The 25,012-nt window shown below is 42.8% G+C and overlaps 1 protein-coding gene across 7 annotated transcripts in view; it reads right to left on the bottom strand.

Moving 5' to 3' along the window:
• Nucleotides 1-25,012, bottom strand: part of GTF2IRD1 (GTF2I repeat domain containing 1) — a 154,136-nt gene that overhangs the window by 50,132 nt on the left and 78,992 nt on the right. For 4 of the 7 annotated variants that reach the window (XM_067537895.1, XM_067537889.1, XM_067537891.1 and 1 more), the window contains exons 5-12: nucleotides 19,134-19,317; nucleotides 17,018-17,337; nucleotides 15,603-15,692; nucleotides 14,372-14,455; nucleotides 13,013-13,196; nucleotides 9,089-9,114; nucleotides 6,340-6,460; nucleotides 103-140 (exon numbers count right to left, since the gene is read on the bottom strand). In XM_067537895.1, coding sequence (XP_067393996.1) covers nucleotides 103-140; nucleotides 6,340-6,460; nucleotides 9,089-9,114; nucleotides 13,013-13,196; nucleotides 14,372-14,455; nucleotides 15,603-15,692; nucleotides 17,018-17,337; nucleotides 19,134-19,317 — 1,047 coding nt within the window. The remainder of the gene's footprint in view (nucleotides 1-102; nucleotides 141-6,339; nucleotides 6,461-9,088; nucleotides 9,115-13,012; nucleotides 13,197-14,371; nucleotides 14,456-15,602; nucleotides 15,693-17,017; nucleotides 17,338-19,133; nucleotides 19,318-25,012) is intronic. The other 3 variants (XM_067537890.1, XM_067537892.1, XM_067537896.1) reach the window with 1 other exon arrangement.

Below are 25,012 nucleotides of genomic sequence, written 5' to 3'. Positions count from 1 at the left end.
ATGGGGAAATCTGATATTTATTAGAAGGTACGTAGGCCTTTTTTTTCCCATCCCCCACCATTACTATTTTTCAGTAGAAAGCAGCAATTATTTCTTGCTCACCTGGTTCACAGTCTTCAGAAACGCTACTCTTCTCAGTCCTGACAAGGAAAAGCAGACATGAGACATGGTAAAGGAACTACCAATGGATAGTTTAAAAAACTTAATGCTTACATGCAGTGCATTAAATAGACAAAAAAAGGAGCATTTACACGGGACTGAGAAAAAACTAGCTCCGACTTCAATACTTCCTCCACATAAGGAAAAAATAAAGATGCCATGCTGATGACCCTAGCAGCAGAGCACTCAAGGGCTCCAGTTAAAAGAATTCATGATAGCTCTCAGGGTTTCTGGTGTCAGTGCCATGTAAAACACTGCAGATTTCCTTCTTTACGGTTTATACAACTCATCAGCAAATCAGATTATAAGAGAGCCCTGCACGGGACTATTTTTTTAATCCCACTCCCACTCGCTCCTGCATTGTTTCTTGCATTTTTATCTTGCTCGATCCTGCAAATTCCACAAGAGAGACAGATTCCCCCATGCTACTAAAAAACCAAACACCTCCCCCCCAAAACCACACACACACACACACACACACACACCATGATCAGTGTTTACATATATATATAAAAAAAACAGAATTCAGATACAATTTTACCACTAAAAGAATAAAACAGGTTTTGCTTAAACCATGTTAAAAAATACTTTAATTCCTGTTAAAATAGACATCAAATCTCTTTCTATGCGTTGTTTAAATTTAAGTATTAAAATCTTTATTTAAAAAAAAAAAAAAAAAAAAGAGAGAAAAAGAAAAACTTCCTTTACATCGCTGAAATTCTATTTATGGCCAAATGACAAGAGATTTAGTGTTTTCCCGCAAACTACCGCACTCTGTTTTTTTGCACACTCAATCCCGCCAGCAAAGTACATTTTACCCACTCTCGCTATTATGGTAGTGGGTCCTGTGTTTTTCCACCAGTGTAACTGGGTGCTGAATCTGATTCAATGGATTTATACTAGGATAAAACCAAGGGAAGTCAGATCAGACTCAGTACAAACAGCCTAATGATTATGCTGCAACGAAAACAAGCTAAAACCTCAAAACCCCACTCTGGTTGGTATCCTTCATGAGAATTATTTTAAACTTAGAACCTCCACCAAACTCTGCCCCAAATAAACATTATTTTTCTCTAAGATTTTCTAAAGATGTTTTACCAGAATGTGCAAATCCTGACAGACTCGCTGCTAAAAACAGTCAGGGATGAAGGTGAAGACAATTAAATATTAGCAGATGTTCTACATGGACAGTAAGCCCCAGATTCACTTGTACTTTGAGAATGGCTAATTCCAGACCTTTCACTGACTCTGATACTGTTGCGCAGTCAGATAGAATACTCAGTGGCAGATTTTCTTAGTGACAGATTAGCAAATAAGCTCCTCATCCCTATCATCTTGTCACTTGTCTGCCTGCCTGTTTGTCGTCAGATCCATTTAACTGTGTTTTTTTATTTTTGAGGGAGGAGGGGGGAGATAAAGTGTACTAATTGTAGAGAAAAATTAAACAAGAGGAAGTGAGATGTTCTTGGCTATTGAAATACAACGGTTGATTTTCAGAGGTGCTAAGCACTTTAAACCCCCTCTGAAATCAACAGGAGCAGTTGGTGCTCAGCAGCTTTGAAAATCCAGCCTAAACACCAGATGCCTGATCACACACCCACAGAAGTTAAATGATGGTTGGCTAATTGAAGGATAGTTTTCTAGTTAAGGCACTTGCTTGGGACTCCAGAGACCTGGGTTCAATTCTTGTTCTGCAACAGACTCCGTGTGTGACCTCTGTCAAGTCACTTAGTGCCTCTGTGCTTCAGTTCCTCATCTGTAAAATGGGGATAACAGCACTGTCCTGCTTCCCTAGGGTGTTGTGAAAATGAACACATTAATGATTTCAGGTACTATGGTGACAAGGGCTGTGTAAGTATCTATCTAGACAGAGCAGCAAAACATCAGTGATGCAGGCTCAGGTCCGAATTTGCAGTACCCATCATGCTCTCATTTAGCAAAGATTATGTATTTTTGAACGGACAACTGAGCTTTTCCATATATGCAATATACATATCTATACAATATAGCTATATATAAGAATATCAATATAATGGAATGACCAATCCAATGCCCCCTGAAGACAATGAAATCCTTCCACTGACTTTAATAGTGTTGGCCCCATATTTATATATCAATTCTTAATTTCAGCAATTTATTCCCAGTATAATCAATTCATACAGTGTATCAATTCCTTTAGTAGTATACATGTATTGTGCAATCCAATAACCACATCTGAAATATAGACTCCCCAGCTGCAATTGTTCATCTGAGTGCAAAATTTGAGGCCTCATTCAGCAGAAGGCTTAAGCACATGGTTAAGGATTTTTCGGAAGAGGAACAGGAGTACTCCCATGCTTAAAGTTCAGCATGTGCCTATATACCTTGATGAATCCTTGCCAAAGCTCTGTGACATTGCGATGTTGGATTCTGCTCCTAAGAGGTAACCTGTGCCCGGGCCACATTACTTAAACCTGGGACCGCAATCAAAGACGTGGACTCCTTTGAAAGTTTTAGCTCTTGAACAAGAGCAAGGACCTGACCCTTTTCACAGTTTTTGAAGACTCCCTCTTGCTCCAGAGACACTTTCGCAAGTTTCCTGCAGGAGTATCCATCCCACAAATGTATGCAAAGTGGCAGGATACAAAGCATGATCCATATACCACTCTAAGCTCTGTCAGCTCCCCGGCATTGTTGCACTGAAGTCAATATCAAACAAATCTCCTCTTCGTCTCGGGCTCTGAAGAATATTGAGAATGTGACTGTCAGGTGTTAAGAATTTTGGATCAATAAATTCCTTGTGCTAAAACACACTGATATTTCAGCGCTCAGCATGTGACAGCAGGCTCTGGACAAAGAGCAATTGATTCAACAGCAGCCTTTTGGGTCACATGTTTACTTATTTCCCATTAGACCCTCACCAAGCGTAAGTTTATCCATTTTTTGAAAAGTAAGGCCTTGTCCGCCTGTGACGACCACCAGCTTTACCAAAGCACCAGGGGATGAACTAGGGACCTTCTGGGCTGAACGGATGAGCTGCAGCAGCTTGTGCTAAAGAGCCAAGACTCTGCAGCTGGGGGCTGTAGCAGACTCATATCATTTATGAATCTGTAACATACACTAGTGAGTAGGCCACATGCACACAGGTTAGTTAAACCAATGCAAAAAGCCACATCTCGTCTCTCTGTTTAAGAGTAGCTTATTTAGGTTTAGCTTTCACCTGCTCCTATTCAACTTAAGCAAATCAAATATAACACCTCCTTGCTCTTCTATTTAAACAAGCCTGGTTTAAACTAAAATAAGAACGTGCACACAGCCTTTTGGGCTAGTTAAACTGAATTTTTTTTTTTTAAATCACCTTTAGTTAAACTGGATCATCTCTGCATGCCCTAAAGTACACCAAGCAGCAGCCAGTCGAGCAAGGTGTACCCTGTACAGGACATCATCACTGTTACGTGTAACACAGCAACGCACAGGCAGGGCCGGTCCCTGCCCTGAACTGTAGTCATCTCAAGAAATCTATAAAGACCTTTTTCCCATGGGATTCACTGTTATCACAAAATTAAAGAGAACGTGGAAACCCATGCTAAATGTCTCAAAGCCTTTAATGTTAGAATGTTATTAATCTCAATGGGTATGTCTACACAGCACACTGAGCCCAGACAGCGACTCAGGTTTGAGCCCAGGCTCCCCTTCCATCCACACACAAATAAATCTGACTCGGGTCATCAAGCACTCAGGACCTGGGTCCTAAGGCCTTGCTGGGGGGCAGGTCAGAGCCCCAGGCCTGCTGAGATACAGATCCAAGGCCTGTCATTTTGCAGTGTGGGCACAGCTCAAGTTGTGGCCCCAAGTCAGAAGGTCTGTGTAGTGAAGTATGAGTGTGTTGGCATGGCTCTGAGAGCTGGGGTGCACCAATTATAAACCCAGGTTTGCAGTGCAGCTGGAAACACCAACTCCACAAACCTAGGCCCCACAGCCCCAGGATTACCAGGGAGAGCACACATACCTAGCACAGCCCCAGAGAGGCCTCCAATCACAGCCCCAGAGCACCATGGGAGTTTTGCCCTTGGCTTTACTGGGACCAGGGTTTCACCCTGCAGAGCTGGCTGGGCATGTGGGCGGTGGGGGTGGGAGTAGGCTGTGCCTCAAAAAAAAAAAAAGGAGTCACGGAATAGCCCCTGCCCCCGGCACATCCTGAGAGCTATGAGAGGGATCATACTCCTCTGGGCTAACGCCAGGACCTCACTCAGAGCTGCCACCACATACCGCCATCTACCTTGGGCTTCAGCAGCATTAAGCTAATCTTCCAGCCCCATCCAATGCAGGCACAGACCAGAACCAATCTCCCCTTGCCTCCTATACTCACATACATCACTAGAGTGGCACGTAGTTCATACAGGGCTAATGCATGATTAATAGGTGTTATAAGAACATCACGGGCACGCGCAGTACGTGTTACACATGGTTATACATGCATCACTTGAAGGCATGATAGATGGTTAAAAACTATTGACCTCAGAGACGTTACGGACTGAAGGGACCATCATGATCATCTAGTCTGATCTCCTGCACATTGCGGGCCACAGAACCTCACACACCCACTCCTGTAATAGACCCCGACCTGGCTGAGTTACTGAAATCCTCAAATCATAATTTAAAGACTTCACGCTACAGAGAATCCACCATTTACACTAGTTTAAACCTGCAAATGACTCCCATGCTTTAGAGGAAGGCAAGAAACCCCCCAAGGTCTCAGCCAATCTGACTTGAGGGAAACTTGCCTCTCAATCCCAAATATGGCCATCAGTTGGACCCTGAGCAAGACCCTGGGCAAGACAACAGCCAGACACCTGCAAAATAATTCTCTATAGTAACTCAGAGTCCTTCGCATCTAGTATCCCATCACCTGTTGGACTCCATGAATTTGATTAGCCATTTGTCAAAATATCTATCAATCAGTTATGAATGTACCCTTCCGATAAAGCGTGACTTGTTAGGATGCAGCCTGATAGTGAATCTTTAGACCTAACTTTATGCATCTCAGATAATTCAGGAAGGAAATCTTCTAACTTGTTTGCACGCATTAGTAATCTGATCCCTTTTGTTCAAACTCAGAGGTTTTGACTTTTTTTTTTTTTAATATCAGCTCACAATATCAGGATGATCTGATTTCTCCAGTGGTTTGTTAACAGCAGTAAAGGCATACACACCATCAAAGGCGAAAAATGAGCCACTTGGTTTGCATCATTGTGCTAAAACAAAGCACTTACAGATACCAACTCATCAGCAACAGCATTCTGTCCCTTCCATTTCACCTCCCTTAGACACATGCTTTCCTGATTTCAAATGGCTGCCAACAGAGGATTGCAGAATATGTTCCAAATTCACAGGATGATGAAAAAAGTATTACTTCCACTTGCAGCAACTATATCTTTAGAACTAATCTTTCTAGTGCTTTGAGAGCTATTTATTATTAAGCGCCAACAGTGCGCTCACCACTGCACAAGTGACAAACGAGGATACAGTCCCTGCCCCTCACTGAGGAGTTTGCAATCTACACAGTCAGGCAGCAAAAACTGGACACAACACCATGCTGTAAAGATCAGACATCTGGGGAAAACCCCAACGTTCTTATTCAATTTTCATTCAGCCAAAACTCGCTTCGACTCCCACATCTGGTCCAGAGAGTGTACTGTCAAGGATATTAAAACAAACTCGCTCGCTCGCACGCACGAGAGTTGGTCTAATTACAGTGCACACTTTTCACTTTTTGTTTTACACATTCTCCTCTCCCACAGATTTCCCAGCATTTTTATGACTAACAGCAATTCCCTCACTAACCCCTTGTATTAAAAGTCTGACAAATGAGGACTGATTAGACACTCTCTCTCTCTTATGGCTTTACTAGTAACTTCAGCCTACTGCACCAGGGTAAAAAATTATACCCATTTGAAATGGGAAGGTTTCCAGCTCCTCTACTGCAAAGCATTTGAAACCAATGAAAGACACAGGATATGTCAAAGCGGAGCTATGATCAGTGCTTCCACACAGCAAGATTCTCACACTCATGGTGAGCAGAACCTTACTCCACTGTGGTTCAAGTGGATCGTAGTGAGGCTGCACGTGGAGTGAGGGTGTCACAATCTGGCCTCTAGCCAGTATGGAGGAAACTGCTTAGGTGAGATAAAATCCACATACCTGTTATTAGCCTGAGAAGTCCCTGCCAAGTCTAGTACGGCCATTCTGTGTGGTTCTGGAGAGATTTCCCCAGATGGACTGGAGGGTTCCAGCTTGGTTGGATCTTTGGTAAATTTACTTCCTGGTCCCGGTTCCGCAGCAAGGTTTTATAATGAAAAGCAAAACCAGAATTAACCACAGAAGAATTCGAATGCTACTAGCACAGCTCGCCAGACTACATTTCGTCCTCTCCTGGATTTACAAAAAGTCAGCCAGCAGTGTGTGATGCATAAAGAGCCAATGTCTGGGTTACACATAAAGGGCATGTCTACACAGCAATCGAAGGGGGTGACTGCAGCTCAAGTAGATATAGTGAGCTAGCTTAAAGCTAGTTGAGGCCCCGGGGGAGCAGAGGGCACCTCAGCGTGGGCTGTACAAGCCTGCCTGGAACCCTGGGTAATTATGCACAGGGCTAGCCTGCACTGAAGCAAGTGCTGCTGAGGCTTCGTTGCTCCTGGAGATGAGATGGCTAGATTAAAACAAGCTCGGGTACCCCCTGTGATGGCAGTACAGACAACCTAAAGATACGGGGAAACCTGTTCTTGGTTACACTGTGGCACCGGGATGATCTAGCACAGGAAATTCTGCTTGGTAATCGCCTTCGCATCTTTCTAGGAGAAAGGTCCTTTCAGCAGAAAGAGATGCAGGGCCTCCTGGGAGATGGGCATCTTTGCCTTTGAGACAGATCTCCTAGCACAGGAATGACTAGTTAGTGCAATATTACTGAACACAGGGAGAGGCTTGTCACAAGATGGGCAGCAGGCAGCTGGGGGCAGAGGTGAAAAATCCTCAGGACTGGTGTTACAGGGGCCATTTTACATGTGTTTGGATAATTTTGATGGCGGGGGGCATGGGACTGCATTGAGGATGTCTGTCATTTACACAAACTTCTCTGGATGGGTCTTCTTCTACCAGGCCTTCCTATTGTCTTTGGTCCTGCATGTCTCCTCTCTCAACCCACCATCATTCCCCACAAGTACCACAAAGATGAATGTGGTTCCCACGTGCCTGTATACTGGGCCCCACCTGGTTTCCTTCGTGATGAATTCTTGGATATTATTGTTGTGTGGCCTCCGGCGGTCCTAATCCCTGACCATGTGAGTCAGGGATTGGGAGAGGCCCAGAGTCCATTGCATGAAACGGCCAGTCCAGAGCTTAGCACAGGTACATGTGGGAGCCCTGGGCAATGCACAGGGACAAGGCAGTTTGAGGTAGGGTGGCAAGGCACAGAGCAGCCATCAGTCACCACAAATTTTCCTAAGGGCCAGGAAATTTTCCTGTACCCTGTAAGCTGCTATTTGGCCAAAGACATCACACTCCACTTCGAATAAAAGGGTTTTCTCATCTGTATGTGGTAAGGGAAGAGGCTGTGGGAAAACAGCACCATGACCTGAGCATATAAAATCTTCCCCGTTTGGCTGTGAGAGAGAAGGGACGTGACTAACTGAGACAAGGAGATGAAGAAAGCATTTAGCTGCCATGAAAGCCTTCTCTTTGCCTTCAGCAATCCACGAGTAGCTGTAATCAAGTTCCAGCAATAATCTTGGAGATGAAAAGAGCGATATGAAGACAGCATAGGAAATGAAAATCAGGTGCAAGAGAGACAAGGTGACTGGAGAGCTGAAGGATTAGCTAGATCTGGGGGGAAGGACGGAGCAGAATTATTCTGACAAGATGCACAAACCAGGCAGGTGTCTCATTATCATCAGTAATATCTGAACTTTACTCAGCTCTAAGCTACCTCCTTCTGAGGCATGTGCAATCTATGGCAATGTAAAGTCCCTTTTCCTTTAGGCTCCGGCATGTGAAGAAGGACATGGCTTTGCAATGGGAACACCAAGAAGCATGGAGCATTAAAGATGCTATTCATCTTCTGACAATTCAACTGGCTCCTTTTAATTTACTTTTTCCGTGTACCAAATCTTGCTCTTGTAACAATGAAGCCTGACTTATGCACCCACCCCAGGGGAGTAGCAAATATAGGTTTCCTAGGAGCAATGGGTTTTTAATTAAATGTTGAGCAAAACTGCAGTGGAAACCTTGGGATACTTTGCAGATGGCAACTTAAAGTGACGTTCCACTCTGACAAAGTGTAACACAAAAATGGCACCTCCTTACTCAGCAGATCTGGTTCTTTTGTCTATTCAGATCTGCTGACTTGAGTCAAAAATAAGTTTTTACTGCTTTTTGCTTGTTAGCCCTGAAGAAACCACACAGCTAGCAGGGAGTGAGATGAAATGTGTTCCCATCTTGTGCAACAACAACGGAATTGTTTCCTAAGTTTCAGTCAGTTACACTTGCACAAACCCCATTCTAGGCAAAGGGGCTGCACAGTGAGGGCTTACCAGGAACACAACAAGGTTGTACAGCTGTCACTGAAGAGTTAATTTGGCTTGTAGGACCTTCATAACTGGCAATGATGTGTGTTGGCCAGTAGAACCTTTGTATCTGGTGATAAAAGCACCCAGCTTGACTCTCAGATTCCAGCCTAAGCTTGCAAAGCTGGCAGTTAGAGAAAATAAGTTTTTACTTGTAAACTGAGCCCATTGGGTCTGCAATCATTGGCAGACAACAAACACATGACTAGATGGTGCCACAACTACATATGCCCTTCACTTATGGCTGTTTATAGATGACACTATTTTAATTCTACTTCTCTGAGTTCTCTTTCAATTCACAGACAATAAGTCAAAGAACGTTAATAACATACCTGTAAAAATTCTCTCATCAAACATCCTAGGAGGGAAAAAACAAAACAGGAACATCTAGTGAATGAATTTTAGATATAGTTTATTAACATAAAATTGAATAAGAATCATGTTGCGTTTATTCCTTTTCCTTTAAAAAAAAAAAAAAACCCAGTATTTTCTTGTGCAGATCCAATAACTAAAAACATGAGTCTTTCATCCAAAGCATTTTAACATCTGCTTCTAAGTCATGCTCTCCATTTCATTAACTATATTAAAGAAAGCTGTTACTTTCTGGCTTTAGCAGAAGGCTATCGGGCCACAACAGTTCAAGATGGTTTTTAACTCTGCTCTTCAGTCTAGCCCATTTACTGTTTTCCATCAAGGATGAAACACTTGCATGGACAATCTTGTCCATCTTTTGTAAATATGCATTTTTGGGACCATTATTAAATTTCCCATAAAAAGCCAACTTAAAAGATACCTTAAGAAAGCGTTCACTACAGTTAGTCAGTCCAACAGCTCTTATATGAGCAGAAAGACAGACACTTCTACAGGAGCAGCTATCAATAGACCACTAAACGACAAATGTTCTTCAGTCCTAAATTTACTCACGGTCTTCAATTCATCTGATGCCCATGACCTAAAAGAACTTTGTTTTCTAAATCCAATTTTGGCTTAGGTTTCTCTCTGAACACGAAGACGCTGATCTAGCAAATCATTTAAGAATGTGTGCAACTTTAAGCATGCGAATAGTTGCACTAGGCCTGATCGTTTCTTCTAAGGCTTTGATCCAACAAAATACTTAAGCATGTGCTTAACTTTTAACCACCACCACCAGCCTCCATTGCCCACTTGTTATATTTTCAAACAAGCACCTTCATGCTTTATCCAGGCTGCCCCCTCCCTCTTGGGAGCTGCTCCCCACAAACATCTGCAAAGCCACTATCATCACTATCACTACCATTACTATCACTATCGCTATCATCCTTCAAATCTTTCTTGAAAACTCTCCTTTGTCAGGATGCCTACAAGAAACCTAATCAAGGTTAGGCCACTGGCATGCTGAGACCACTACCTATCATGCTGACTAATATGGTGTCATCTTTTTCTTGCACTCTCCCATCTATCTGTAGCCCTCTGCAGTCTCCTGCTTTAGACTGGTAGCTCTTTGAGGCAGGAACTGTCTTTTTGTTCTGTGCTTGTACAGTACCTTGTACAATGGGGCCTGTTCCATGATTGGAGCTCCTAGGCACTACTGCAATACAAATAATAAATAATAATAATTGCCTTGCTGGATTGGGGCCTGACTTAGCAATGTTTTACACCCCATGTGGTGTAAATGACTACTTAAGGTGCAAAGCAATGGAGAAACAGAGCCCTGGACTCTGTGGTACTACACACATACTTTAAGTTACGCACATGCTTAAGTACTTTGCTGAGGTGAGGACGTGTTGTTTTGTTTTTCCTTGTCGATCTAATTTTCAATGATCATGGCTTCACTTTTTGTCATTCTTTCATCCTTCTAGCAATGTACTGGAAACTTCAAGCCTTAGTTCATCGTAAAGTGTGTTACAATTAGAGCTGGTTGGAGAAACTTCGATGGAGCTATATTCTATCAGAATATGCTGATCCATCAAAATCAAAACACAGTGCAAAATCAGGTCTATTTCCTCGAGATTTTGTTTTGGAAGAAAACTAGGAAAAAGTTACAACCATATTGAAACGTCTCATTTTGACATTTTCAGAATGAAACATTATGAATTCTTGTTTTGAAACAATTCTTTTGTTTTGGAATTTTTTTAAATTTTGTAATTTTTAAATTATACAATACAGAATAAAAAAAAGTCAAAACTGAAACTAAAAACTTTTGTCAAAACCAAATGTTCTGATTGACTTGAAATGAAAATATTTTCAGAATTTTCCCTCAGGAAGAATTTCAAAATTTTCAGTTTGTATTCCACTTCAGAATAAACCCAAATCTTGGAATCTAAAAATCCTTAGGTTTAGAACTTCCATCCTTAGCACAGTCTAGTTACAAAGAGTGGACATACTATTTTAAATTGGGGTGTCGTTATTCACTGCGCTGATTGATAGGGAGAGAGCCATGTCACTGAAGTTTATCAGTTCTCTAAAGGAATCACAATGGGCCACAAGATTAATAAACTGCTGCTATGTGCAATGCAAAAGAACTGGGGATGAATCCAAGATGCGTAATTCAGATGTAGATTTTTTTTCTAGAGGGGTTGGCATGAGACCCATCGCTAAAAAGAACTAATCTTGCCTCATCTACACCCTCTAATCCGATAGCAGGATGATCTTCCATGACATAAAATAAACAGGAGTAATTTTGCCAGTCGATTAAAGGGAAAATGGAGAATTTATGACTGGATTCACTGATTTTTCAGCTGGAAATTGAGTGGCAGTTGGTGTCTAGAAATTCAGATCCAGCACAGATGTCTGATCTCTATTATGTTTGCATAACCCAAGCACCAAGGGATTCCAGCCCTGATAGGTGCCTTTGGACACTGTAAGAACAGTAATGTAATAACAGTGCAGTTTGCAGGCGCTAGCAAAGACTTTGCTAAGGGAATAATTGAAATTTCAAAACAACTTGCAATTAAAAGGTGTGGGTTTTGTCTCTCCCCACCTCCACCCAATACAGGGAGCTTTTGTTGACTACACAAATCAACAGCTCTGAGTAAGGATGAAAATTATGGTATGAGTTTTGCCTGTTTCAGATGAGCCCAAGACGGGGGAAACTAAAAAGGCACATAGGTTAGGGAACCACACAGAATGATGAGAAAAGGAAAGATTGTTAGGACATCAGCTTGTGACTTGCTCTGCCATACACCTTGGGCAAGTGAGTCTGTGCATCAGTTCCCCCTTTGTACAATGGGGATAACAGCACTGCCCCTGCCCCACAGGCATAATGTGAGGATAAATACATAATGATTCCGAGGTGCTGAGATGGCCACATACACTGATAGAGCTAGATAGGAAATGTTGGTGTCCCTGCTGGAGAAATGAGGACGGATTATATATACAGAAAATGAAGAAATAATTGTGCAGCTGTCCACCCTATTCCTATTCTAGTGCAAAAGCAGAAACCACTATAAAAACACAACACATATGTGGCTATCAGGCAAATATAGATAGGGGAAAAAATTATCATACATCTTCATATGAACTCAGCTAGCACAATATGAATTTGTCATGTGTCATTTTGCCAGCATACTTAATATGCAGGCAGATAATTGTCTTGAAATGGTTAGGGTGATATATAGCCAGTGTCACTGAAGCACTTGTGACATAATATTTGTGGTTTATTATTGCAAGGATGATTATAAATACTGGGCAACTGGCATTGGTTTGGTTCTGTTAAAAGTTAAAAAAAAAAAATAAAAAAATTGAGAGAGTTGGAAAAACAGCGAATTGGGGGGAAAATATCAAAAACCACATAGTTGTTTGGAAAAGCAAAGTAATTATTTATAAAAACACATGATAAGTCAAGTTTTAGGTTTAGTAATCATTACAATTAGTTAGAAAAACCAACTCTCTATAAAACTATACTGGAAAAAATCTTTTCCCACTTGTTAAAGCTGCCCAATGTGCTTATTATGCTTTCATTCCCAAACTAATTCAAAGAGAACCTACCTCTCTGCCTACCTCAGGAATGTGGAAACATTCCTAAGGTACCTAAACTGCACATTTGAGTATTCTTCTGTGTGGAAGTTTTGTATGAAACACAGAATGGGTGAACAGAAAAAGTGATCCAAAATTTGCTGCCACAATGTTTTTGGTTTTTTTAAAATCAGAATATAATTTTCTGATTACTCTTCAGTCTCTACATTAGAATAGAATACTTCCTGCATGCTCTCACAAAATAGGTAGACTACAGTGTCATCCATGTCACCTCTTTGAAGTAACTCTGATTAGCTGTGTACCTTTTAATGACAAAGTGGATGTTGTGCCTTTCCTCCAGGATTCGTTTGAGTTTGGGGACACCATAGGTACAGGGTCGTTTGAACGGTATTTTGTCAGGGATCCCAATGATTTCTACTGCCTCTGGGTCGCAGGCAATCTTCCGATATGGCACGGGCACCATGTGGTCCAAACCCAAAGCTTCAGCTGAAAGGTTAACACATGGCTTTAATTTGCAAGTAGATTTATTTGTTTTGTTTTTTGAAGACTATGACTAAGAAGGTGAAGACCACGTAATTCAAGTAGATCTGCTGTCCTACTGTCCTCCTTTTTCCCAGGAACAGAGCCCCATGTAGAAATGGTAACAGGCTCCAAGCTTGCCTTATCCCTGGTCATTGCCAAAAGTTACTCCTCAAGAGAGAGTTTAAACAGAGAAATAAAGCAACGGACAAACAAAACCTAAATTAAATTTTAAAAAATGCTGAGATACATCTCACGCCACCCAAATCAGGTGACATACAGAGTTACCTTAAAAAAAAAAAGTAACACCATCGGGGAGAAACCCTGTGCAGTCTTACAATGGGATGTATAGAACTGGGTGGACCTGTGACAACTTAGACCAAGATACAGAGAATCAGAGATGCCTCACACAAGCTTCAATACTACCTCCATCACAGCCTGCTTTTCTTTGGAGCTTTCCCACTTGAATACTGACCAAACCCAAGCCTGCTTAGCTTGTGAGATCTGACAAGCGCACAGTACAACTAGAGCAGCCCTGTAATCAGCAATAGAAAGAGCCACAGAAAGCACACTTGTTCCTCATGAACGGAGGCCATTTAATCTATTCTATTCATGACCGATTTAGTTTGCTTACAGATGCTTGCCTGGCTCAAAGATCAAAGAAAATAACCTTAAGTGACTGTTCATAAAAAGGGGAATTCATAATTTAACACCACAAAACAAGCCATTTAGGAGCTACAAGGATGTTAAAAGCAGCTGGAATAACTAATATCTATATTTTTGCACCATATTCATTTTAAAATGGTCTGGGGCTCAATTTCCCCCCCCCCGCCCTCAAACTTTGTTGAAGCTAAATAAGACAGGCTTCCAAGCTGAGAACCTGGGCATTAAGTTTCAGACTGGGGCCACTTCACGGCTGAGCTATAAATTCTTCGATATGAGGGATTCCAAGTGGAAATATTGACATAACCTTAAACAGAAGCCATGAGTCTAGGAGCTGCCATGCTAGGAGTGTTAAAAAGAGAAGGGAGTTCTAGCATATGGCTTCTGCTGCTATGTTAGGGAACAAAAATGACTGCTACATAACGACATGCAAACCACAAGCACTGCAGACGCGTAATGGAATTCTAACTCCTACTCACCATATCTACTGTTAAACAGAATTTGCACGCACTCCCTAAGGGTGTTGATATCTTCAGTTTCTTTTATAAAACTGTCCCATTTATCTATCAAAACAAAATATAAGAAATAAGGAACTTCCATATGGCACAGACACCAGAGGCACTTTTCGCTTGTGAGGTGTTAGGAATCAGGAACAAGGCTTGGCTGCCTTATAAACAAACAGTTATTTCCTCTTCCCAAACAAGTTCTGCCAGCTTGGTTGATAAGGTCTAGGCTTCTCCCCCCACCCCCATCCTTATCCTGAGGCATACTCTTCTGCAGCTGTGCATGTGCAAAAAGGACCTCTAGGAAGTGACCCTATGTTTCAACATTCAAATGAAAGAACCTTCAGAACTGAACAAACCCAACCACAAGCCAACCTTTAAAAATCATTACAAGAAGTTCTCAAATCTTGTATTTTCTTCCCCTTACCACCCCCCCTATTAAAAATCTCAGAGAATGAACAGCTAACTGTTTGTTACATTGCCTACCCAGGGCAGGGACAGTATCTTCTTCTGCATTTGGAAATTGCCCTCCATACCCTGGGCGCCAATTTTGTGGAATAGAGAGCCCCCGAGTTATTGTGTTTTAATTATTTTGAAGTCACGTGGGGATTTTAGTCTGTATTTTTTGTTAGCAAAGCCAGGCAGGACAGGAAGGATGGTCAGCCGCAGACTTTGGGCAAGTTATTTCATCTACACCATGCCTCAGTTCCCCATTTGTAAAATGGGGAGACTCTTTCCCTACTTCATAGGGGGTGTTGTGAGGAATGAATGATTCTGAGGTGCTCAGGTACCAGGGTGATGAGGCAGAGAGGATGGTCTGGGTCGATAGGTACAGAGAAAGGGCCCGGTTGCTATGCTGAGACACTGCACCAGGTAAGGGGAAAATCCCCCGTCTCCTCAATGGAGCTGGCTCAAGTTGTGTTAAAGGGAGTTAAGAGTCCTAGCTCTCTATGGAGGCAGCTTCCAGGCTGACAGAAAGAAATAAAAGTCCCAGCATGTCCTCCTGGAGGATGGACCCAAAACATCTGGGCATGGACAGAGCATTGAGCATGGCCCCAATCATTGAGAGCCGAATACTTCAGCAACCATGCTGAGCGGTGGGGGAAGAGGAGCAGTGGCCAGGGGCTGGGACTGTTGCTAGAAGCCATTCCCTTCCCCTGTCGCTTCTCGCAGTGCCCTTCCTGCCTGGACCCCACAAACACCACACCTGTTTTGTCATGGACGATGGAGAAGAGGATACGCTTTGATGAATGCACATTCTGGATGAGCGGACCACCAGGGACTGCAGATTTCTGTCCTGGACACAAGGAAATACAAGATGAAAGGAACTGTAAGAGCTCAATCACATAACACAAGCAGGGGCAAGAAGCCCGCCCCAGTGTGCACAGAAGGGCAACAACAGCCTAGATTCCACTGGACTGAGCGTAGGACTGGGAAGCAAGGACTCCTGAGTCTATTCCCAGCTTGGGCACTGACTTGTTGTGTGGGTTTGGGCCAATCATTTAACCCTTCTCTGGGCAATATTTGTCCCTGGGAGGGACTGGAGGGGGCAAGTTGTCGGGATTCATATAATCCCGAAATGCAGGAGGATCCTTTACACTTGTGGCAGCGAGGATGGGTGATCCGGTATAGACTGGCCGCTGGTGCTGCAGGCTACATGTCTCCTGATCAGAGCAGGCCTAGATAATACGGGGATTAAAAAGCCATGGGTGGCCCATGTACACTATGCTGCTACTACTCAAAGACAAGCCCGTAGAGTCACTGTCAGAGCTTTTCAATACAGAGCCATGCAAAAGAAAAAGAAGCCCTTAAATTTCCATCAAAACCCTCAGCTAAGTCTCTGACCCCTCATAAATGGACTCTCCCCCGTCTCAGAGACATAAAGCTTCTGCATTAGTTATTTGAAAGGGAAGCCACCAGATGCTGTTCATTAGCACTGCCTTTAATACACACATGCACGGCTCTGGCTGGGGCCTGTGTCTTATGCAAGAGAAAGCACATCACCGGAGTGGCTGCAGAGAAGCCTCACCTCAGAGAGGACTGTACAACTCAAAACGAACACAGATGCGTGTGTGGGGAGGCAGGAAACGCCAAGTCTTTGTCGTCCCAGGGAAAGAGGGCAATGCCCAAATCCAGATTCTGATCCCCCCCATGGATGTAGTGGGCTGTCACTAGAAAGCCCCAATGGCCCCAGTTTAAAGCGCTTTGTGGTGCTGGGTATTTCAGAACTATCAGCTAGCAAGCGGCTAGCTGATCCAAAGTCCACTGAGATCAACTGGAGCCCTACCATTGACAACGATGGCCTTTGGTTCACACCTCCTGCCCCCCTGCCCCCTCCGGTGAGCGGTTTTTCCTCAGTTATACTCTGACGATCCACCAGCCGCTCTAGGCCAAACATTCCAGCACTACACAAAGGGTCCCCCGCTCCCCCGCTGCAGTGACAGTCTATGGGCTACCTGAGACCTCGAGGAACCTGAAGTAACCACACTAACCCCAGCACTACTTCTTGTCTCTTTGGGCCAGATTTTGGACCTTGACCCAAAGCCCACCAAAGTCAATGGGAGTCTCTCCATCGACCTCAATGGGCTTTAGGCCAAGGCCCTCCTTCGAGAGCAAACGTACGGCTATTACCACAGCAGTCGTTGTACTCCTGTGAGGAAGGCACCTTCAGCTCTCCTGAGGGCCTGGGCATCAGCATCTCGCTGGCTGCATTCACCCCGTGCAGACTGGCAGACACCTCCTGCTTTAGGTCCGTGGCGATCTGCGTAGGCAGCGAGACACCGTATAAGAAATTGGTCATGGCTACAGTGGATGGAGTGTCTTGACTGGTTGGTTTAGTGATCTGGTTATTTGGACCGGAATCCCGACTGCCCTTGGATGCTAGGGAGGTACAATTCAACTCTACATTAGGGTTCGCCTCTCTGCTGGGCTCGTCTGCTGGCCTGAATGGAAAAAAAGAAAGAAGAGGAAAACACAGATACTTTCAAGGTCCATTGTATGACATCTGACACAGGAACTGCACGCGACAGCCTGCGTACAGCAAACAATGGCAGCAACAAGAACCACCACTCGGCTCAGCTTGCTCAGCAACGCTGTGCTTGCAATCTCAGTCTCATTCCCTCATACAGCCAATAGGAAAAAGCAGTTTCCAACAGCTTTAAAGCTGCACAGGTGGGTTTGTGCCAAAACTCTTTACATTACATGTCTTAAGGGCCAGTGCCGGGGAGAACAAGCTAAAAAGCAATGGTGAGAAAAAGGAAAGGGTTAGGACAGTCCAGAAGGGTGGAAAGTACAATCCCTTCTCTACCCTAATGACTGGATCCACTTCTTCTTTGCTTATCATTTCCAATCAATCGCAGCTGTCAAAGGAGCTGTAAACCTTCCCAACTTCTCCCACTGCTAACTCCCTATTTTCTTCTCTTTACCTTTCTCTCTTAAGAAAGGTAAGCTTTATGAGTCAGATCCACAGCTACTGTGGAAGAGAATTAGATAGCTCAATGAAACCTTTAGGGTGAAATTATAGATGGAATTCACCATCGTGCACTAGTCCAGGATAAAGCATTACTTCAGTCCTACTCAAAATAAGGTTTAAGTGGAATTCAGGTGGTGCATAACACCATGTACCAGCCATCGGAAAATGATGAATTTCACCTGAAGTAACCACACGCACTTCAGAAGAGATCCGCCCATTTCCAAAAGTGGCCTCTAATTTTATGTGCCCAACTGGACATACCGAGCGGTTTTCAGAAATGATAAGCACCCCCAGGTCTAACTCACTTCAAACTGGAAGCTGTAAGTGCTCAGCCCTTGTTAAAACCAGTCCCAAGGTGCCTCAAGTTTGGCAGTCCCAAAAATTAACAGCACCCAAAATTAGAGAGTGCCTGAGCGGATCTCTTCTGAAGTGCGTGTGGTTACTTCAGGTGAAATTCATAATTTTCCGATGGCTGGTACATGGTGTTATGCACCACCTGAATTCCACTTAAACCTTATTTTGAGTAGGACCGAAGTAATGCTTTATCCTGGACTAGTGCACGATGGTGAATACATCACCCCTTCATGCAAAAATCCTCACTACCTCACACACTACAATACTCTCTCTTGATTGGAAAACAAGTTTAGGTTGTTACGTTAGAACTTTCTTTGGTGAGGTAAGAACATTTTGCTCATTGTACATATAATGCCTATGTAATGAGACACGGAAGAATGTGGTTAATTTTGAACGTTTAGGAACACTTAGATATTGTTTTCACTTGATATTAAATAATTAAGAAAAGATACCACACAAGCCCAGCCAGTGATAAATTAGCCTCTCACACTCTGAGACTTTGCATGCATGACTTAATGTGGCTGCACCTACATTTCAAGGTTCACAGGAGAAGCCAGTGCTGGGAGCAACACCCCGCATTTAATGAACATCTGCACCTCTCTGACAAGTGACAAATAGCGGCATGGGATTATAGGAGGCGGTATTGAGCTGTTAATTAACTCAGCTGGGGTCATCTTTTATGTGGCTATCAGAGAGCCCCATAAAGCAGCCAAGCCTACGTGTATCAAGATAAACAGCAGCAGGCTCTGCAGCGTCCCCCTCTTACATGATCCAGTTCCCAAACAAAACCCTTCAGAGGCTTGGTTCAGAGTTTACGGACCTCAATGGGGGTCTTTCCCTGGACTTCATGCAGCACGTGGGCAAGAAGTGAAGACTCCCTGCACCCCACCCTCTTAGGATTTGTGAAGTTACCTTTTTAGCCTGAACCGGATACTGTGGCTGTGCTCTAAAATCGCCATCAGGGATTTCGTGTCATATTCCGTGGGCTTCCGGAAGCCGAGTCCCTCAGGCAAGCCAGCGACTGCGAGCAATCCTGGTTCTTTCATCAACTTCTCGTAGGGCAAGGGTACCACGCTGCTCTTCCCTATGGCTTCACCTGGGAAATGGGCACAATTACACATTGGATAAAGTCACTGGCTTTTCCAGGCAGAATCTGCTCACAACTGCAGCTGATCAGAGCTTTAGCAGGGAGATGCAGTGCAGAATTGAGACTGCAGACACCAGTGCAAACTGGTCAGGATAATTCCTCCCACTCATAATGTTGTTTTAACAAAACTTGGCCATTGTCTATGGCAGTATCTATTATATAAGGCTCTTCAAGCACTTTAACAAACATTAATTAATTAAAGTCTCATAAAACCCCACTGAAGAGAAAGCATGTATTTGGCTTTACAGCTAGATCCTCATTCAGAACAGTAATAGGACAAAACACAAAAATTCTTGGCATGTATTGGTTACAACTGTTTGGTTTTGTTTGGAGGAAAGAACAAGGGGGCAGACGTTTTAGAGTTCATTATGACCAACAGGGAGCAACTGGTTGTGAATCTGAAGATGGAAGGCAATTTCGGTGAAAGTTATCATGAGGAAAGGAAGAAGTGAGAGCAGCAGAATAAGAACAATGGACTTCAAACAAGCAGACTAACAAATTCAGAGAATTGTTAAGTAAGGTCCCATGGGAAGAAAATTTAAGGGAAGAGTTCAGGAGAGCTGACAGTTTCTCAAGGGAGACAATATTAAAGGCACAACTGCCAACTACTCCAATAAGAAGGAAAGATAGGAAGAATAGTACAAGGCCAATATGTCTCCATTAGAAGCTCTTTAATGACCTGAACATCAAAAAGGAATCCTACAAAAAGTGGAAACATGGATCAATTGCTAAGGAGGAGTACAAAAGAGGGGCACAAACATGTAGGGACAAAATCAGAAAGGGTAAGACACAAAATGAGTTACACCCAGCAAGGGACTTAGAAGGCAATAAGAGAGTCTTTAAATACATTACGAACTAGAGAAAGATGAAGAAAACTGTAAATTCTTTACTTAGTGGGGAAGGAGAGCTAAATAACTGATGACATCAAGAAGGCTGAGGTGTTTAATGCCTATTTGGCGTCAATCTTCACTAAGAAGGTTAATGGTGATCAGCTACTCAACACAATTAATATTAACAAGGGGGAAGGAATGGAAGCCAAAATAGGGAAAATAATAGGTTAAAGAATATTTAGATAAGTTAGATGTGTTCAAGTTGGCAAGGTCTGATGGAATTCATCCTAGGGTACTAAAGGAACTAGCTGAAGGAATCTTGGAACCATTGGCAATTATCTCAAAGAACTCAGAGAACAGGCGAGGTTCCAGGAGACTGGAGAAGGTAAAACACAGTACCTATTTTTAAAAAGAGGAACAAAGAGGACCCGGGGATTTATAGATCAGTCAGCTCTACTTGGATACCGCGAAAGATATTCGAACCAATTTATTAAACAATTGATTTTTAAGCACCTAGAGGATAATAGGGTTATAAGGAATAGCCGGCATGGATTTGTCAAGAACAAATCACACCAAACCAGCCCAATTTCCTTTTTTGGCAAGATTATTAGCCCATTGGATGGGGGGAAGCTGTAGATGTGACATATCTTGATTTTAGTAATGCTTGTGACACAACATTCTCATAAGAAAACCATGGAAATGTGCTCTACATGAAATTACTATAAAGGCAGGCATACAACTGGTTGAAAGACTGTACTCAAAGAGTATTTATCAATAGTTCGCTGTCATACTGGGAGGGTGTATCTAGTGGGCTTCTGCAGCGGTCAGTCCTGAGCCTGATACTATTCAATATTTTCATTAATGACTTGGATAATGGAGTGGAGAATATGCTTACAAAATCAGTGGATGATACATAATTGGGACGGGTTGCAAGCACTTTGGAGGATAGGATAAGAATTCAAAACAATCCTGACAGGTTGGAGAATTGGTCTGAAATCAACAAGATGAAATTCAGTAAAGACAAGTGCAAAGCACTTTATTAGGAGGGAAAATCAAATACACAACTACAAAACAGGGAATAACTGGCTAGGTGGTAGTACTGTTGAAAAAGACCTATGTATTATAGTGGATCACAGACTGAATGAGTCAAAGTGATGCAATTGCTAAAAAGGCCCAAATCATTTTGGGGTATATTAACCAGAGTGTAATATGTAAGACGTATCAGGTACTTGGCCCACTCTACTCGGCAGTGGTGAGGCCTCAGCTGGAGTAATGCGTCTAATTCGAGGTGTCACACTTCAGAAAAGATGTGGATACATTTGAAAAAAACCCAGAGAAGAGCAACGAAAATGATATAAGGTTTAGAAACCTTAGGAGGAAAGATTAAAAAAAACTGGTCATGTTTAGTCTTGAGAAAAGAAGACTGATGGGGGGAACCTGCTAACAGTCTGCTAATATGCTAAGGGCTGTTATAAAGAGGACATTGATCAAGTGTTCTCCATGTCTACTGAAGGTAGGACAAAAAGTATTGGGCTTAATCTGGAGCAAGGGAGATTCAGGCTGGTTATTACAAAAAGCTCTCCTAAATTAAACTGTGGTATAGGCTTCCAAGGGAGGTTGTCCAATATATTCTTAAAAACCTCCAAACATCTGACATGGATGATCTTGGTTTACTTGGCTCTGCCTCAGCGCCGGGAGCTGGGATTTGATGGTCCCTGGAGGTCCCTTCCAGCCCTACATTTCTATGACTCTATGATCTGGTGTAACACAATGAAACTCCACTGATTTCAACAGAGCTATGCTTGTTTACATCAGTCGCGCTTCTGGCCCAAAGTAACTTCTGCCTTGTTAGCACTGAAGGTCTGCACTTATTTTTATTTGAATATTTATTAAAGAATTCCAGGCATCGTTTTTTGGCTCAATGTTTGTGTGTACATCAACTGCCTGAAAAAGGAAGGTGTCTCTTTTGCCTAGCGCCATTTTGTGTCTTAGTTTCTCATTTAAAAAAATAAATAAATAAAAACCAAACAAATAGCCTCTTTCTTTCCGCAATCTGAATATGCTTTTCAAACGTTAATGCACTGAGCTTCACAGTACCTCTTGTGACATAAGGAAGTATCATTATCCCCATTTTACAGGTAGGCCCAGAAGGGTTAGTAGACCTGTAAATTAGCAGCAGACATGGGAACGGAACCTGTATTTCCTGGTCCAGTACCTTACCCACAGGACTTCAATAGCCAATGTCACAATAAGAGAATTACAAAAAATACCCCTGCACCTCTCCCAGCAACACCTCAGCAGGGAGAAGGGAATAAAACTGCTCTTCTCTTTCCCTGGCAGTAGAAGACAACCATTGTCACAAGAGTCACTTCAGACAACTTGACCAAGATTTTCAAAAATGATGAGAGAGAGTCTAGCTGCCCAATCTGAGATGCCTTCTAGGGGCTTGATTTCAGAGGATGTGCGTTCAGCATTGTCTAGAAACCAGGAGCCTTCAAAGGTGTCACAATCTGGGCAGCCAAAAATGGAGGCACCCAAAATCACTAAGCACTATTCAAAAATCTTGAACCCCCTTCTCCTGAAGAAATTAATTCTGAGCCTGACCGAAATAATAGACACCAATAAATTAGGCACTCAAAGTAGCAAGTAAGTGAGAAGAAACAGCAGCAGATGGACATGAACTACTCAGTGACTCAGCATCCAGATGCAAGCAAAAGTGCAGCACATCTGGCTATAAGGCCCAGCAGTACATTCATTCATCATTCCTCTTTGTGGTATTTCAATCCATGTCACTGCACTGGCAGAGAGGAAACCCCGATTAAGGGATCTGTAATTAGTCATGCGATTTTATGTTATCTATTTCATTTAAATCATTTTTTAACCTGTAACTGATTTAACAAAATCCTGGAAACCTCATGGCACTATCAACAAGTCCTTATTAAAAGTAATTTCTTCAACACACAGCATTGCTTCAAAGAACACAACTAATGATGTGCGACTTGCCCAAGCAATCAGTGTTCCTTATAGCTTGGATGGATAACATTTTAATTAACTCCAGAAGAGAAGTTGCAAAACAAACCTTTGAACCACAACATTGTGAGTACGCTCTCTGCTAGCTTGAAAGGTCCTAATTGATTCCTTGCCTCAATGCACTGGCTGCAGCAGATTTTTACTTCCCCAAATCACTCCCACTTCCTCACCAGGACAGAGGGAAAGCAGCATATAATGTTGATAGCAACCAATCATCGGCAAGATGCTTGCAGGTGCCTAGGCAAGTTTTAGTGGGGAATGTGCTACCTTCAAAGTCACCTTCAGCAAACCCAGCAGAGGCTTACGCTTTAACTCAAGAGAGACAACAATATTCATTAATGTCTGATTAATAGAAGTCCATGGTAATCAGTCATTCTGTTGGTGCAGAGATGACTGGGCTCAAAAGGGAATTTGGGATTTTTTTTTTGTCTGAGCATTTTCCGTGGCTTTTCCATCCTCACTGATAGGAGGCGACTTTCTTTAAAGGATGAAAAATGATCTTCCATTTTTATTTCAAACCGACTCCTAGATACAGGGTACAGGATAGAGGATGGTTTTTCATCCATCCTCAGCATAACTTGCTGTAGTCAATATGCAACTGGACACAGCCATGTTATAGTTTGAAGAGAGGAACATTCACATGGGGCATGAAGATTAGCAACAAAACAACTGTGCACCAGATACACACAAAAATATACAGCTTGATTTTCAGAACAGCTCTGTTTGCTACTGAAGACAATGTAAGTTACTGGTGCTCTGCATCTCTGAAAAAATAAATTATTTGCATTATGGTAGCACTTAAGAGACCCCAGTTAAGACTGGCACCTCATTGTGCTAGGGGCTGTATAGCCACGTGGCAAGGGACAGTCCCTGCCCCAAAGATCATGCAATCTAAAAGAAAAAGACGGGCAACATGTGGGGAGGGGGAAAACAAGCACAGAGAAGGAAGTGTCTTGCCCAGGTGATGCAGCAGGACAGTGCACAGCCAGGAATCAAACCCAAATCTTTCTACTTCCTATCCAGTGCCCTAGCCACTAATAAACCAATCAATAGCTAATAGCTGAAAGCCCATAATAGCTAGCTCTAATAGTGTGCTTTGCACCAGGAGATCTCTAAGCGCTTTACAAAAGGTGGTCACTATCATTATCCCCAAATCTATAGATCGTAAAACTGAGGTACAGATCACACACTCTCAGTATTGCCATGAGGCTAATGGGCCCCAGCCCTCCCTTCACAGAAGTAGTAACAAAGCTATGTTCAACTTGGGGATCTAACACAAGAAGTGCTGAATTTCACGGATCATTCATTTGGCTATGCTGTGTCCCTTTCCCTAAAGTGTCTATTTGGACTGCTATCTCCAAAGCCATGGAGAGGATCTGAACACTCATTTTAATGGGACATAGGATCCAAATCCATTAAGTGGCTTTCTAAAATCTTGACTTCTAATCATAGGGTACAGAGTAATAAAATGACTTGCTCAAGGTCACGCCATCAGACCAGTGGCACAGCTGGGAACAGAACCCAGGTCTCTGGAGTCCAGGAAGCTTGTCTTTTTATTTGGCTCCCTAGCACTCCAGGTGCTATGCAATAACGAATACCACCACCACTGAACTGATTCTAGGTAGCAGACTGCGAAACCACTGTAGAAATGTCAAGTTACAAAACAACAACAACTCTGATTGCTGTTGAGGGTTGAGATTCGATAATCAGTCCCCTGTTCATCTTTAGGCAAGCAATGCATTTTCTTTTTCAAACAAGCATTCAAAGGCGTGTGAGTGAGAGAG

Source organism: Emydura macquarii, unplaced genomic scaffold, assembly GCF_026122565.2.
Source record: "Emydura macquarii macquarii isolate MOO-44397 ecotype Brisbane River unplaced genomic scaffold, CSIRO-AGI_Emac_v2 contig_450, whole genome shotgun sequence".
In the NCBI taxonomy this organism is placed as follows: domain Eukaryota; kingdom Metazoa; phylum Chordata; order Testudines; family Chelidae; genus Emydura; species Emydura macquarii.
The sequence above is the reverse complement of the archived record's forward strand: the minus strand, read 5'-3'. Positions and strand labels throughout refer to the sequence as shown.